We start from the raw sequence: 16,711 nt of genomic DNA, 5'->3' as shown, positions 1-16,711 counted from the left end.
GACTAAGATCATGGCATCTGGTCCCATCACTTCATGGGAAATAGATGGGGAAACAGTGGAAACAGTGTCAGACTTTATTTTTTTGGCCTCCAAAACCACTACAGATGGTGACTGCAGCCATGAAATTAAAAGACGCTTACTCCTTGGAAGGAAGGTTATGGCCAACCTAGATAGCATATTTAAAAGCAGAGACATTACTTTGCCAACAAAAAGTCCGTCTAGTCAAGGCTATGGTTTTTCCAGTGGTCATGTATGGATGTGAGAGTTGGATGGTGAAGAAAGCTGAGCGCCACAGAATCGATGCTTTTGAACTGTGGTATTGGAGAAGACTCTTGAGAGTCCCTTGGACTGCAAGGAGATCCAATCAATCCATCCTAAAGGAGATCAGTCCTGGGTGTTCATTGGAAGGACTGATGTTGAAGCTGAAACTCCGATACTTTGGCCACCTCACGCGAAGAGTTGACTCATTGGAAAAGACCCTAATGCTGGGAAGGATTGGAGGCAGGAGGAGAAGGGGACGACAGAGGATGAGATGGTTGGATGGCATCACTGACTCGATGGACATGGGTTTGGGTAGACTCCGGGAGTTGGTGGTGGACAGGGAGGCCTGGCGTGCTGCAATTCACGGGGTCGCAAAGAGTCGGACACGACTGAGCGACTGAACTGAACAGTAGTTCTATTTTTAGTTTTTTGAGAAACCGCCTAAATTCTTGAAACAAAACTTGAAATGATTGGATCCATGTCTTCTTCTTTATCTAAACACTTCCAGCTTGTAGGAACAGGAGGAAGCAGAGTTTTTGATATCTACTACAATTCACCTGTTTTAGGCAGAAACTTGGGAAGGGTTGCACGTATAGTCTGTGTTCCTCTGAAATATTATTTTCTGCCATCATATAAGATATCCACTCCTGAAGAATAGATCACATATCATTTAGTGGGGTCAGGAAAAGAAACAGAGGTCCCAGGAGCTAATTCTCAGCTATTTCCCCATCCTGTGAGGCCCAGAGCACACTCAGGTTGAGGCTGTGTTGCCTGCAGCCGGATGTCCCCACTCTCGGGGACACCCCAGCCTCGAGGAGCTGGCCGCGGTGCTTTCACAGAGGAGCAGGAGGAGCAGACAGCCAGTCTGAGGCCCACCTCTTTTCGCGTGCCCAGCTTCATTCTACTCCACACACTTAGAGCAAGTGTCTGATCAGAGAGAAGAGATACTGCAGATTTTAGAAAACGGAATATAAAAAAGCAGAAACAAAAGCAATCCACATGTGGCCTGACAAAGGGTCATAAATGTCTTTTTTATAATGCTTCTTCCCTTCTATCATCTCTTTCCTGGAGGGGCTGGGGAAGGACTGGTCTGTCCATAACCAGGACCATGGATGTGTCCCTGGCCGGCTGTGTGGGGCCACAGGCAGAGCCTCGGGACTCTGTCTGGACAGTCTTGCAGAAAGATAGCTGCCAGTGCTTCTGCACCCTGGGGAGAGAAGGAGTCAGAGAGCAGCCTCATCTTCCCCTCTGAGCCAGCCTCTTGGGTTCTCAGTGGGGCGGGGCCTAGTCTAGCACACCTTGTTTAACTGTACCCATCCATGTATAGGCAGGGACTCACGCAGGCCCTGGGAGTGTGCGGCTGGGTGGGCCTTCCTCCACCATCACTGACGGTCCTTGGCTTCCAGCCTCTCCGGACACTTCCTGGGACCACCCACAATTCCCCTTCATCCTCACTCAAGTTTGTTTTTCTACTTGGATTAGTCTAAGAGTAAACGCCATAGGCCTTCTGGCCCTCCAAGGGGAGGAAAAAAAAATTTCTGTGTAAAGTGAAAATTAGACTCTTAAATCTGCAAAGAAAGCTGTTTATCTTACAAATTTATTCTTTTTATTGGGCCACACATATCCAAGATAGAAAGATAAAAGGAAAACAGATACAGGCCATCACTTAGAGTGACATATAGTGGGACGCAGCTCATCCTCACCTTCCGTAAAGCCTGTGGGAGCACATGGTGGCGGCCTTATCTGTCTATTTATCTATAGCGTGCCCTGGGCCAGGGCTCACCAAAAGCTGCAGTGGAAATTCATTCCCCACACTCTCTTCTCCTCTGTTGGACTGCTCCCCGGAGGCTCCAGTGGAGGAGGGTCGAGGGGAGGGGCTCAACTGCTGATAGTGGGACACAGGGATGGGCAGGGATGCAGCGTCAAAAGCCCACACCTGCCTCCTCCTGTCCTGAAGTCAACACTTAGTTCTGTTCATCATTCAAATGACAGCTCGTGACATCCTAACTTAAATAGGATATCTTAACCCTATTGCAGGGAGCACTTGGGCAGAATTTTAATCAGGCTCATTGTTATTTTAAGCTGACTTCCTGATCACACAAAAGATAAGCTGAGTTACGCTGGGAGAGCAACTGCAACAGGTTTGGTGTTGGGGTGGCTGTGGGGGTATAGCGAGATGAGTAAGAGTTGGCCTCCCAATTGTTCATATCTAGGATGTGGTTGACTTGGAATGGGCATCTGGTGTCTGGCCATTTTCCTCCTGGACTGTTGGCAAACTGGTTCTTTAACACAGAGGTGGCGGCAGTCCTCGTGGATGTGACCTGTGGACGTGGGACTGCCTGCTATGACTGCATGTGGGGCATTTGTCTGCCATGATCTTGGGAGCCTCCTTTGTGCCTGCTTGCCCTTATCAGTAGCCATCTCTGGAGGTCTTTCCACAGTCTTGTGGACAAACCACAAAGCTAGTGGTAGGTCAGGTGGGCTCTAGATGTGGATGAACCGAGTCCTCCTACCCGTGTAAAATTTTGAGGAAAAAAAGAGCTGGACAGTTAGACCCTTTGAACAACACTTTTCCAAGGATGGTTAGAAGAGTTGGGGAGAAAAGGAGTCAAAGTGAGCCTTCCAGGAAACTTTCCAGGGTGGCACACAGTCTGAATTCACAGAGGATGCTTGAAGCCAAAGCCTTCCACGGTTGTTTCGAGCAAACATCCAGATTAGAATTAAGTGCGATTGCCTTCACCTTGTTCATGGCCTATAAGTCTGTCCCTTTCGGCTGTGAGCAGAGAACACCAGGAACGGATGTTGAAGAATAAAAGCAATTTGCATTTTCCATTGCTTGGAAGGTACAAATCTTGTTTATTTTGCTCTTTGCAGAACTCACAGGTCTGCTTATTATCCCAGAAAGTCCTCTTGTTCTCATAGTGAATCTACTGCAAGGCCTGGAGGGTGGGCCAGAAGCTGCGGCCAAGACCCTGACAGCCTCGGGGGCTTGGGTTCTGTGCCAGGCAGCAGCCTCCAGCCCTGCAGGAAGGCCAGGGGAGAAGGCTTGAGTGCCTCCCCTTCTCGAGGCAAGATTCCCAGCTCCTGCCCCGCTCCCCTGATGTCGCCTCCTTGGCAATGTGATGTCAGGCCTCGGGTGTTGCAATAACATATCCTCCAACCACTAGATATTTTCACAGTTTTATTTACTATTATGTCCCATCATTTCTGTGCAGAAGGCAGCCGTATGTAAATTTTATTCCATTTTCTAATGGTTTGGGTTACATAACAAATAACAGCAGGAAGGAAAATTTGTATTGATACTTTACAGAGGAAGTTCTCAAGTCACTGCACAAAGATTTAACTGTGGTGCTCTAAGTTTATGGGAGTTTTGCAGCTGAGTTTCTGCACATGACTTTGAATATGTCACTATATGTTTATCATGGGCTAATTGTGGAACCACATTTCCATACTTTTTCTTCTCTCTTTCATGAGATTACACCAGCCAAAGATGGAGGCAAGATTCTACAAGGAAGAAATGATCAGTTTGGGATAATTTTCTTTCCTGTCCCAAAATAGCTGTATGTCTGCATGTCTTAGGGACTCAGCCGAGACACATTTTTTTCCATTTGTTGCTTGATATAATGCAAATGTGATTTCAATCCTATAGCAAACTCTCCAGCTAGTCCATATCACAAATTAATCAGATTCAACAAACACCAACATTTTTAAACTTTTGCAAAAAAATACTTAATAGGAGCTAAGCAAAAGAAGAAATCAAACCAGCTGCTGACACAGCTGTTTCTTTTCTTGTTTAATTCAGTTCAATATAAAGGTACCATATGCTGCTTAAAATGATGATAGGAAAGATGAAATAATTTAAGAGAATAACAAGAAAATACATGAATTGTCAGCATTCTGTCAGATTTAAAGAATGAAATAGACAGGTGTAGTATTGACATGTTTAACTTTGTGTGGTGTTAGCAGTTTTGGTGCGAACAACTTCTGACATGTGCTGAAGTGATGTGAGAACGTTTCTCCTCTGCTGCAGACATTGGCGAGGAGGCTGGGAGATCGGCCGGCGTCCAGCAGCCTGCACTGCTTCGTGACAGGAGCCTAGGATCGGCCATGAAGGACTGCCCATACTGTGGGAAAACCTTCCGGACATCCCATCACCTAAAGGTCCACCTGAGGATACACACAGGTGAGAAACCTGGGTGCACAGCTCGGAGGAGGAGGCCCAGGCTGCCGCGCTCCTGTCCCAGGTCTAGCCTCTGTGGGCCGGTCTGTGCACCACTGTCTGGGTCTGAACAACTCTTAACGACCTAGTTCCCTGCCCCACATTCACCCTCCTGAATGACACACGGCATGTGGATATGGGTCTCCCGTGGTCCAGGTTTGGGGTGATGATGCTTTGTCTGAGGCATGGAAACATTTTGCTTATGGTGTCCTTCTGCTGCATTGAAGTCACACGTCCTACATCCTCATGGGGACCAGGGGTCTTTGAGGTGCAGATGACGAGAACCCAGCTCAAACTCTAAATATACAGGTCATGTAGGAGGTCTTTGAAGGCAGGCTGGCTTCTGGCCCCGTTGGGGTTACGTGCCCACACCTGGAACTTGGACAGATGGCGAGGGGAATGGGTAGCTCTCCACTGGGTCTCCTCAAAAGAAAGATTGAGATGCTCTTAACTGAGCCTCTGGACTGCTGCTGTCATTTCCTGTGTGTTGGCAGTGCCCGAGCCCCTCACAGTGAAGGCTTCTCTTGGTCTCTCTGCCTCGAGCCTCGGTCATGGTTCTTGTTAGCTTTTCTGCTAGTTGTTTGCACATTGCCAATACAAAAAAAAAATCTATCTGAGATATGGACACCTCCATTTTCTTTGATTTTTCTCCTGACACATTATCTATTGGAGTATGAGCTGCTTCAGAGGATAGACAAATATGCCATCTATTTTCAAAAATAATTGTGGTCTGTTTCCCAAGGAATCAATAAACCTCAGGGTTGTGCACGATATTTAGTGCATATAGGCCTCATGTTCAGTGTGCTGTGGAAGACAGGAAGCCCTCACTTGGACCCTCACCCATGCTCACAGGTCTCCCTGCTACCCAGCGTTCTGAGGACAGGTGGTCATGGGCAGTGGGTACGGGCTGCCATCTTTATGTGCAGCCTGGGTACAGTTGGTGTCACCACTGTCCCTCCCTCTCCTGGAGCACTTCTCTCATGGGGTCACCCCAAGGCAAAAGAGAGGACTCCTAATATGCACCGACTATGCAGCAGGCTCCCTCACCCTCTGGGGTCCATGGAATCTGACCATCTTGACCTTCATCACCTCCCTGCGACCCCATTGCCGTCTTCCTGTTCGCTCTGTGCAAAAGGGCTTCACCTGCCGCAGGACCTCTGCACCTACTGCCCCCTCCCCCTGGACTGTTCTTCCTCCAAGAGTCACTGGGCGCTAAGCTTCATGTGATCTCTTCAGAGGGACCATGCCTAACCCTGCCTGAAATATCCCTTGTGCCTCTGCTTCATTTTCTTCCTAGACTTAGCACCTTGTGAAATTATCTTGTTTAGTTCAGTTCATTTCCTTAGATGTTGTTTATCTTCCACCAAGTTGAATGTGAGGGTGGTAATATTGTCCATCTTTTTAATTGCTATAGAATCCCAGGCCTGCAAGAGTACCTCGCAGTAAACTTTATTTCAGCAGAGGCACAGTACATTTATTTGAAGGTTGAATGACAGACCAAATAAGTGAGTGACCCTCCTCCTGCAGTACCTGCTCTATGCTGGGTAGCATGGAGTTGATGAGTGCAGTGGGGAACCTGGACTCTTCCCTGGGACCCTGTGGTCCTTCTAGAAAGACCCCCTGCACACACGAGCTGGTCAGAAGCTACCATGTGGCAGCCACCCTACAGGTGCTAGATTCGTGGTTGTGGATGGAGCTCAGGGATGGGTCCCTGAGTTCCTGCCTCAGGGCCTTTGCACTCCTCTGTAAGATAGGTCACCCACCGGCTTGCACCCTCACCTTCAGAGTGGCACCCATGTCCCCTTCTCAGTGAACTCATCCCAGTGAAAGGACTCAGGACAAGACAGCTTTCTCAACCACACCGATGTCCACTTTCCTCCTCAGGTTGTATCCAGGGTCCCCAGTGTTGTGGCTGGGGGACCCACAGATTGCCAGGCCATGGGAGACAGTCCACCAGGGCACCCACCATCCTGCTGTCTACAGGCGTGTAGAGACCTGTCCAGGCAGGTGCTGTGGTTCTGCCCTTTCATGCGATGTAGATACAGGCTCTGGGGCCAGGTTTCCCAGGTAGGTAATGGCTCACCACAGGTGAGACTGGCCCTGCCAGGGTTAGTGTGGGTCAGGAAGGAAAGAGGCAGTGTCTCCCAACCAGGAGCTCTGCCGACCCAGGGGCCCCCACCCACCCTCAGCTGGACTGTGGTTTATGTGGAAATGCCAGAGAATATTCCTGGTAAATTAGAACTGAAGCCAGCAGAAAGAAGTCTTGCTGAACCTGAGTAGAAACAAATGGATACTGCTTTTGAAAGTTTTAAAAGTTTGAGGAAGACTGTATTTGTCCAAACTTCTGCTTCTTTTGCTTCATAAACTTCTGGAGTTTGTGACCAACAGTCTTTGGTGACATTGAGAGATGCGACATAGGGCCGTGGACCGAGGCATTCTGGAAACTTCCCAGAATAAGGTTGAAAATGAAAGAAGCCATGGAAACATCACACCAGCCCTCCTTGGAAGCAGAATTTGCAGGGTTTGAAAGGCAGAATGGTAACCAGATAAAGATCAACTTCCTTTTTATCAAGGAACAAAGAAGTTGGAAAATGCTTACAGTTGTGCTTTTGAACAGAAAGTGTTACATGTTATAAATCACCAAAGTAAACATCCATTATGACAATGTAAAAGCGTAGATTACGTGAGTAATTAAAAATCAAAATCAAGTGGTTTGTTAAGGAATGAGTTAATAGGGGCCCCAGTTGTGGAGATTTCCTGGACTGCCTTCCCCTTTCTCTTTGTGGTTTTGTGTTTTCAGATGATATGGTCAGAGGACAGCAGTCTCCGAAATAGAACAGTTGTTTTCCGAAATGCCATCTTTTGAAGTTTTTCTATAATGAACCCATATAAGCACATTAAAAATCTGATGTGTAATAAATATATTTTAATTGGTCAAGATACGAGGTGGTACATTCTCTGTATCTTTCTGTCCTACTCCACCTCTGTGGGAAGTTTTGATCGTATCACATCAACTGATAAAAAAAAAGACGTTCCTTTGTTAACTCCACTACATTAACTCAATTACTGCTCTTCTTCTCCAACACCTGTCTATTAGAGAGGATCTGAGCAGATGCACCAGTCGGGTTGCTCTGAACATCTAGGGGCTGGGCAGAGCCTGCAGGGAGCTAGAACATTTCAGCTACCACAGAGCTCCAGCCAGATCTATGGGGAACAGAGAGGAACACCCAGAGGACCCTCAGATCCTAGGGCTGCCCCACTCTGGCTACTGCAGGGAAGATGTTGATTGCTGATTCCACCTAGGGAAGGTGAACTTCTCTCCTGTTTGAAAGTCTGGCTGATTAGGACAAAATCACTAGAAGTGTCTGATTGTCTACTAGAGCACACTGCTGGTGACTGGAATTCAGAGCCAGAAGTAAAAAGACTGTGTCAGTTAGGGCTCTCCAGGGAAACTGTGTGTGTTTACACATCTATACACATATATATGTATCTATATATATATGTATATATAGACACCTCTGTGTACATATACATATATAGACACATCAATCTACATATATACACATTTATATATATATATATATATACACACACACATCTATATACATCTATGCCATATACACACATATATACATATATATTCGTGTGTCCATGCATGCTAAGTCGCTTCAGTTGTGTCTGACTCTTTGCGACCATATGGACTGTAGCCCACTAGGCTCCTCTGTCCATGAGATTCTCCAGGCAAGAATACTGGAATGGGTTACCATTTCCTCCTCCAGGGCATCTTTCTGACCCAGGGATTGATTGAACCCAGGTCTCCTGCATTACAGGCAAATTCTTGACTGTCTGAGCCACCAGGGAAGTGCCTCAATGGACACGAGTTTGAAAAAACTCTGGGAGATAATGAAGGACAAGGAAGCCTGGCATGCTGCAGTCTACGGGGTCACAAAGAGTCAGACACGACTTAGCAACTGGACGACAAAAATACATATATAGACACATCAATATACATGTGTTTGTGTGCTAAGTGTGCATGCTATGTCACTTCAGTCATGTCCAACTCTTTGTGACCCTAAGGACTGTAGCCCTCCAGGCTCCTCTGTCCATGGGGATTCTCCAGGCAAGAATACTGGAGTGGGTTGCTGTGCCCTCCTCCAGGAGATCTTCCTGACCCAGGGATTGAGCCCACATATCCTGTGACTCCTTCATTGGAGGCAGAGTCTTTACCACTGAGCCACTGGGGAAGCCCTTTGTACATATATACACATCAATATATATACAAACATATCTATATATATCTGAAAGTGAAAGTGACAGTTACTCAGTCTTGTCTGACTCTTTGCGACCCCATGGACTATACATTCCATGGAATTCTCCAGGCCGGGATACTGGAGTGAGTAGCCTTTCTTTTCTCTAGGGGATCTTCCCAACCCAAGGATCGAACCCAGGTCTCCCACATTGCGGGCAGATTCTTTGCCAGCTGAGCCACAAGGGAAGCCCTTATATATATCTAAATATATAGATATATGTACATATCTATATGTATACATATCTATACACATATACATATATATATATATATATATATATATATATATACCTAGTATATATAGAGAGAGGTCTTTATTATAAGGAATTGGCTCACTTGATTATATACATACATACACATCAATATAAATATACACATATATCAATATATATATACACATATATACATCTGTATACCTAATATATATATATATATATAGAGAGAGGTCTTTATTATAAGGAATTGGCTCAATTGATTATATACACAATATACACATCAACATACATATACACATATCTATACATATCTACATATATATCTATACATATCTACATATATATATATATATATATACATATTATAAGGAATTGGCTCACTTGATTGTGGAGGCTGAGAAGTCCCATGATCTGCAGCCAGCAGCTGGAGGCCCAGGACAGGGGATGGTGTAAGTTCCTGTCTGAATCCAAAGGCCTAGGAAGCAAGAGGGCTGATGTTTAAGTCCTAGTCTGAGATGGAGTCCCAAGACAGGAGAAGACCAGCCTCCCAGCTCAAAGAGAGAGCTCCCGGTTCAGATTTGTTCTATTCAAGACTTCAGCCGATTGGGTGAGGCCCTCCCACACACACACACACTGGGGAAGACAATCTTCTTTCCCAGTCTACTCTTCAAATGTTAATCTCATCCAGAAATATCCTTACAGACACATCCAGTATAGTGTTTGACCAAACATCTGGGCAACCTGTGGCCCTATCGAGTTGATGCATAAAATTAACCATCGCAGAGATGCATCAGCAAACACTTAGTCATTCATGTAGCAGGAGGCAGGGAGGCCCCCAGGTTGCCCTTGACTGAGGCCAGCCAGTCATGTCATTAAGAGCTGCCTGCAAAAGCACTCCATCCATTCCCTCACTTCCCCCTCCTCCAGGTACCACCTTGGAGATACTCTGAAGGGTCCAGTGTGTCTGTTTTGTGCAGGAGATTGTCAGGTGCTGATCAGTTCCTGAAAGGCTGGAGGGATCTGCGATCCCCACAAGCCCCGGAAGGATATACCACCCCGTGTGTTGGCCCACCTGTGTGTCGGGTGTCCAGGTGATGCCTGCTGTCTCAGGAATGACCAGTGTAGAGAAACGTACTAAGTAACCTCACTCATGAAAACTTGGAGGCGCTAAAGTTCAGAGACTAATTAAAAATAAATCTCATTAGTTTTTGTCCCCTCTCAAAGTATGCGCGTGGTTTATTAATCTGGTTTTGATTTGCTGCATGTGCAGCTCTGGCCCAGAGTTGGGAACCTCTTGATGGGACTAGATTTGCACAGGGAAGCCAGCAGTGGTTCTCTGGGGTCTCAGGGTGGGCTAAGGGGCATGCCCAGCACTGCCCACCCTTCTGGGTGCTTCCTCCATGATGCAGCGGCTGGGTGCTGGCTGGGTGGGACACACAGGGTGCCCTCCTCAGGGCTCACCTGCATTCTTGGCACCAGGCATGAGTCTCCTTTGCCTGATGGATCTGAAGGAAGTGGTAGGTGTGAGAGAGGGTGAGAGCCCTCCCTGGGGAAGAGGCACACCCTAGGGGTTTTCTTGCTTCATGACTGAGGTTGTCTACACAGCATGACAGCAACTGACTGCCACAGAATAATTCAGCCAACAAGGGTAATATAACAGTGACGGTGGTAGTCACTGTAGTCATCACTTTCTGTGCACTCACGTGTGCAAACACTGTGCTAAGTGCGGCTCACTGCTTGTGGATTATTATTATTTTTATTATTTACCCCTTAATCCTTACAGCACCTTGGAGACCAGGTTCCACCCCTCCCATCCCACCCCCACCTCTCCTCCCCACCTCATCGCCTTTGCAAGGGAGGGAACTGAGCCTCAGAGATGTGAGGTTACCCACTCAGAGTTGCCCAGCATTGACTACAGATCATAATTCAGATCTGCCTCATTTAGAATCTCATTCTTTTAACCACTGTGCTGTACTGCTATTTTTACTTTTCTGGGTGAACCTTTGGCTTGTTTTAGGGAATTAATGCGACATTTCTTTGACAGTGTGTGTCCACACCATAACCAGCGGGAGGAAAGGAAGTGACTTGTATCCACAAGGTGTGTTGACGCAGCCTTTCGGCGATTTAAAAGGGAAGTACTGTGCACCCTGGCTCCTCCCCTCCCCCAACTCAGCCTGGCCTGAGGCCCCCTTGACCCGGCTTGACTCCATTTACCCTTCGCACAAGGAGCTTAGGCAGGTGGTGAGGCAGGGGCATGGCCACAGGGGCTGGTGGAGGTGCCCTGGCCCCAGCGTGGAAGGTGGGGTGGAGTAGACGCTGGCCTCGTGGAGAAGATAAACTCCCACTGCCTTTCTGGAAACCGCCTTTTAACTAAGCACCAACTGGTATGCAGATGTGGGTGGGATGAAAGTTCAGCCACCTAAGCCAGGTGCCTTACACCTGATATGCACACAGCTTACCTTTAATGCGTTTGTATTTCCTCTTCTAGGCGAGGTAACTAGGCTGTTTTAACATTTATAAAAGCACTTTGAATAAATGTTCAAGAAAGGATTGGTTAAAATGGGTGCTCTTCCCATTTCCTTTTCTAAAAGGAGAGTGTGGATTGTTATTCTTCGTGGGGGACAGCCACCTGCGTAATGATGAAAAAAACAAAAGACCCACTTGCCTAAAAGGAGATGATTCCTTTTTCTCTTTTTGTTTTGAATTAAAATTCCATCGTTTCTCTAAGATGAACTAAAGGCCCATTTTCTTCCTCCACAGTCCCTCATCCTTGCTTTTCTTGCCTTAATGACATCCCAAACTTTTGTTGAAAATAATTGATTGAATTTAAATTTCCTTAAAAGTTTAAGAGGTAATGTTACAGTATAAATTTCCTACCAAACACTAAGTAGGGAAATATCCATTAGTGAAATTAACTACAGTTTCTAGGTAGCTAACAATGTGCCGTATACAGTAGGGCATGGCTAATGAACACTGCAGTGGGTGATATTTCATTATACAAATTAATGCTCACATTTTAATGGGAAAGTCACATAATGAATCTCGGCTTCAGTGACAGCAATTAGAGACACAGATTGTCCCCTTCTGGACAAGGCACTGTTTAGCAATAAGCAGCTGTGTGAAAAGTCTTCAGGTTTACAACATATATATGCTTTGGGGGAATTAGTGTACAATTTATATTAATGTACTGAAGCTTCGCTGCAAAGGCACCACCATATTTATCTCTCCTGGTATTAACTAAGTAAAGATATGTAGAAAGACTAAATAAATATCAAATAGAGGATGCAAATACGGAAAAATATTCGGTTACCCAACTTAAAAGCAAAAACACTTTTGGTGTTTAACACACACACAAAAGTTAGAAGCATGAAGCCCTTCTTAAAAGCTTAATAAAGAGATTTCCAAAGAGAAAAAATGAATCCCCCTGTCATTTTTGGAGAAGTGCTATAGGGAACTTGCTCTGAATAGTTCCAGAATAACTCCCCAGAACAGTGAAGTTTCCTCGAATATCAAGTGCAAAGTGAGGCTCAGAATGATGAAAGACATGACCATGTAAAAATAGGTACAGTGAACTAATTAAACCACTGGTCGTATATTTCTTAAAATTTATGATACAATGACTTGGAGATGTTATCAATGATATTCCAAAATTGAATATACATCTTATGCCATGTGTCAGTGGGTAGCTGGTTTAATGTAAGATGGTTCCAATAATTTCACTATTCCATGAAATGATGAACTGGCGATTTTTTAATTTATTATGCCTTTTCTAGCAAAACTTTCTTTTCTAGCAATGCATTGTTTGGGACCACACCCTATTCCTTTAAAATATTGTGAGAAGTTTCCTCACAGAAAGCCATCCCCATTGTCTATCCTGCTTCCTTCAGTGGGTGAAGGGCTCAACACTCATCGTGCTTTGCCCAGACACAAGTTTCATAGACCAGACACAGTCTGCAGAATAGGGTCCTTGGCTTGAAAAAGTTTTTAAGTGCATGCCATTATTTAATAACGGGATATTGCATGTAGAAATCTGGAAGTGAGACATTCCTTAGACAGTCAAAGGTCCTAGTATTTGCTGCTGATGGCGTTGGGTGACAGCTCCCCTCCAGGAGAGGGAGGTGGCCCCCCCAGCCCGCTGTTTCGCACATTCCTGTCATCTGTTGGGTTCTGAAAGCATCTGTGTGTGTGGCTCCTGCAACAAACAGATGCAAAGATACTGAATCCAAACATCATGGAGGTGACCAGAGGGCTCATGTTGCCCTGGAGGCCTGGGGCAAATTGTCTGATCCCCCGAGTAGATTTGGACTCATTATGGGCCTAAGTGGACAATCATTCAACTGGACAGAGCTGCTGGCAGGGTCTGAGGTTGCCTGGGCCACAGGGCTGCACAGAACGCCTTTCCAAGTCTCGAGCAGAGCCCGGCTGGTAGAAGAGGGCTGGGTAGCCCACTGACCCGCTCCTTGGCAGAAGCCTGGGGCTTTGTTAAAGCCAGCCTAGTGCAGGCCAGACGGGATGACGCTGACTAAGGAGTGGCTCCCAGCGTGGAACTCGGCATTTGTCTGTCAAGCAAACTGGAGAGCAGACCTTGACTGCACCTCAGCGCGCTGAATGTGCTGACGGTTTCTCCCACACAGTCCAGGCCACTGTTGTGAGACGTTTGCCTCCCGAGCACACCGGAATGTGCCCTCAGGGAGGCTGGGAAACAGCTGGGATGTTTGCAGTGGAAACAAATCCCTGGCGTGGCCAGGATTCTCCAGGGGATATGCAGCCCCCCACCCCCCCACCCCCACCCCCGGTCTGCCGGCCAGAAACGCACCCAGCCGGGGCTGGCAGTGGTCTCAGAAGCATTTCCCTGTCCCCTTTGTGATGATGAAGCCCAGGAGAGCCAAGGAAAGGCTTCAAGGCAGAGGGCAATAGTGGTTATTACACATTAGGTATTATAAAGAAAGTAAAACTGTGTTTTTGTTCATTTTTGAAACAAGATATCTAAAGTTTGTGTGTTTATCCCATGGAGCTCGCTCTGAAGCATTTATCTGGGGGACTGGGTGGTAGGGGGCAGTCACCCAAACAAAGCCCCTCAGGAACTTGGAGGTGAAGCCACATGGAGAAACCCACCACTAAGGGCTCTTCCAAGATGTGCTCAGGGGAGGTGCACAGGGGCTTTCTAAAACCCGTACAGTCGAAATAACCCTTGAGGACTCTATTAAGTGGCCCTGAATTTACCAGGGCCTGGACCCTTGGAGACTCAAATGCTAAGAACGAACTATCCTTGTGTCTCGACTGTGGTCTTTCTCCCCTGAAACAGTGGAGGTCGAAGCCTACTTGGAAAAAGAACAGTGGGTCAAGTGAAGAGATCCTCTGCTACACGATGTGACGTGTGTGTGTGTGTGTGATTTGTGGTGTGTATGTGACATCTCTGTGTATGTGTGTGTGTGTGTGTGTGGTGTGTGTGGTATCTATGTGTGTGTGAATGTGTGTGTTACATGTGTGTGATATGTATGTAGTGTGTGTGTGGTTGTGTGGTGTGTGTGTAGGGGGTTTGTGTGGCATCTGTATGTGTGTGTGCTGTGTGATATGTGTGTGTGTTGTGTGTGATGTGATGTGTGGTATATGTATGTTGTCTGTGTGTGTGTGTGGTTGTGTAGTATGTGATGTTTGGGGTGTGTATGGTGTCTCTGTGTGTATGTGTGTGTGTGTGGAGTGTGTGTGATATGTGTGTGGTGTCTGTGTGTGTGTGAATGTGTGTGTATGGTATATATGTAGGGTCTGTGTGTGTGGTGTGTGTGGGGGGGTTTGTGTGGTGTGTGTGTGGTGTGTGGATTATGTATGTGGTACGTGTGATGTGATGTGTGGTGTCTGTGTGTGTGTGGTGTGGTGTGTGTGATGTGATGTGTGGGGTGTGTATGGTATCTGTGTGTGTGTGTGCTGAGTTGTGTGTGTGTGGTGTGTGTGTGTGGTGTGTGTGATGTGATGTGTGGTATGTGTGTGGTGTCTGTGTGTGTGGTGTTTGTAATGTGATGTGTGGGTTGTGTGTGGTATGTGTGGGGTGTATGTGTGCGGTATTGTGTGGTATCTGTATGTGTGTGTGCTGTGTGGTTGTGTGTGTGTGTAATGTGATGTGTGGGCTGTGTGTGGTGTGTGTGTGTGTGATGTGTGGGGTGTGTGTGTGGTATGTGTACTGTGTCCGTGTGTGTGTGTGGTGTGTGTGTGTGGTATGTGTACTGTGTGTGTGTGTGTGTGGTGTGTGGTATGTGTGTGTGTGGTGTGTGTGGTGTGTGGTATGTGTGTGTGTGGTGTGTGGTGTGTGTGTGGTATGTGTACTGTGTGTGTGTGAATGTGGTGTGTGGTGTGTGTGTGTGATGTGATGTGTGGGCTATGTGTGGTATGTGTGTGTGATGTGTGGTATGTGTGTGTGGTATGTGTACTGTGTATGTGTGAGTGTGGTGTGTGGTATGTGTACTGTGTCTGTGTGGTGTGTGTGTGTGTAATGTGATGTGTGGGCTGTGTGTGGTTTGCGTGTGTGTGATGTGTGGTATGTGTGTGTGGTATGTGTACTGTGTCCGTGTGTGTGAGTGTGGTGTGTGGTATGTGTACTGTGTCTGTGTGTGGTGTATGTGTGTAATGTGATGTGTGGGCTGTGTGTGGTTTGCGTGTGTGTGATGTGTGGTATGTGTGTGTGGTATGTGTACTGTGTCTGTGTGTGTGAGTGTGGTGTGTGTGTGTGGTATGTGTACTGTGTCTGTGTGTGTGAATGTGGTGTGTGTGTGTGGTATGTATACTGTGTCTGTGTGTGTGAGTGTGGTGTGTGTGTGTGGTATGTGTACTGTGTCTGTGTGTGTGAGTGTGGTGTGTGTGTGTGGTATGTGTACTGTGTCTGTGTGTGTGAGTGTGGTGTGTGTGTGTGGTATGTGTACTGTGTCTGTGTGTGTGAGTGTGGTGTGTGTGTGTGGTATGTGTACTGTGTCTGTGTGTGTGAGTGTGGTGTGTGTGTGTGGTATGTGTACTGTGTCTGTGTGTGTGAATGTGGTGTGTGTGTGGTATGTGTACTGTGTCTGTGTGTGTGAGTGTGGTGTGTGTGTGTGGTATGTGTACTGTGTCTGTGTGTGTGAATGTGGTGTGTGTGTGTGATGCATGTGGTGTGCCTCCCACTTTAATATCTCTGATATGTCTCCTCTCAAAGCTGTGAGAGCAGGGGTCTTGTCTTTTTGGTTCTTCGCTTAGTTTCCAGCACCAAGAACAGTACTTGGTAGGTAGGGACTTGCTCATTCCATCAGAGACTGTGTGAATGAATCTGTGTATTTCTGGGTGTGCAGTTGCATACATGTATGGACATGTATGTCTCTGGCATCATTCAGGAAACTTGGTTTAGCTCTGGACACGACCTTTAGAATTGACACGATGCCACAGAGAACACAGGCTCCAACTTGCCACATTACCGGTCAAGGAAGCAAAGGTCCCAAGATGAGAATCCTATGCCCAGTAGAGCAAAAATAGTCCAGGGTATCTGTCCCAGACTCTCCAAACGCCTCCTGGGGTCCAGAGGTCCAGACTAGCTCCTCTGCTACTCGGTCCCACAGCATCAACTTAGAAGGGTACTTCCTGCGGAGGCTCCAGGTAGTGGTTCTCCACCCAGGCTCCATCGAGGGTCACGTGAGAGGGCCTTTGCCCCCTCAGGCCAACCCCAAAGGCCAATCTGCCCCAGGAACT

General features: G+C 46.8%; 1 protein-coding gene across 10 annotated transcripts in view; it reads left to right on the top strand.

Annotated features, from left to right (window-relative positions):
* Positions 1–16,711, top strand: part of ZNF536 (zinc finger protein 536) — a 443,099-nt gene that overhangs the window by 274,674 nt on the left and 151,714 nt on the right. For all 10 annotated transcript variants that reach the window (XM_081505676.1, XM_081505684.1, XM_081505680.1 and 7 more), the window contains one exon: positions 4,292–4,444. In XM_081505676.1, coding sequence (XP_081361802.1) covers positions 4,292–4,444 — 153 coding nt within the window. The remainder of the gene's footprint in view (positions 1–4,291; positions 4,445–16,711) is intronic.

This window comes from Giraffa tippelskirchi, chromosome 7, assembly GCF_054371585.1.
Source record: "Giraffa tippelskirchi isolate mGirTip1 chromosome 7, T2T-mGirTip1v1.2.pri, whole genome shotgun sequence".
NCBI classification, from domain to species: Eukaryota; Metazoa; Chordata; class Mammalia; order Artiodactyla; family Giraffidae; genus Giraffa; species Giraffa tippelskirchi.
This window is presented reverse-complemented; position numbering and strand designations above follow the sequence as displayed.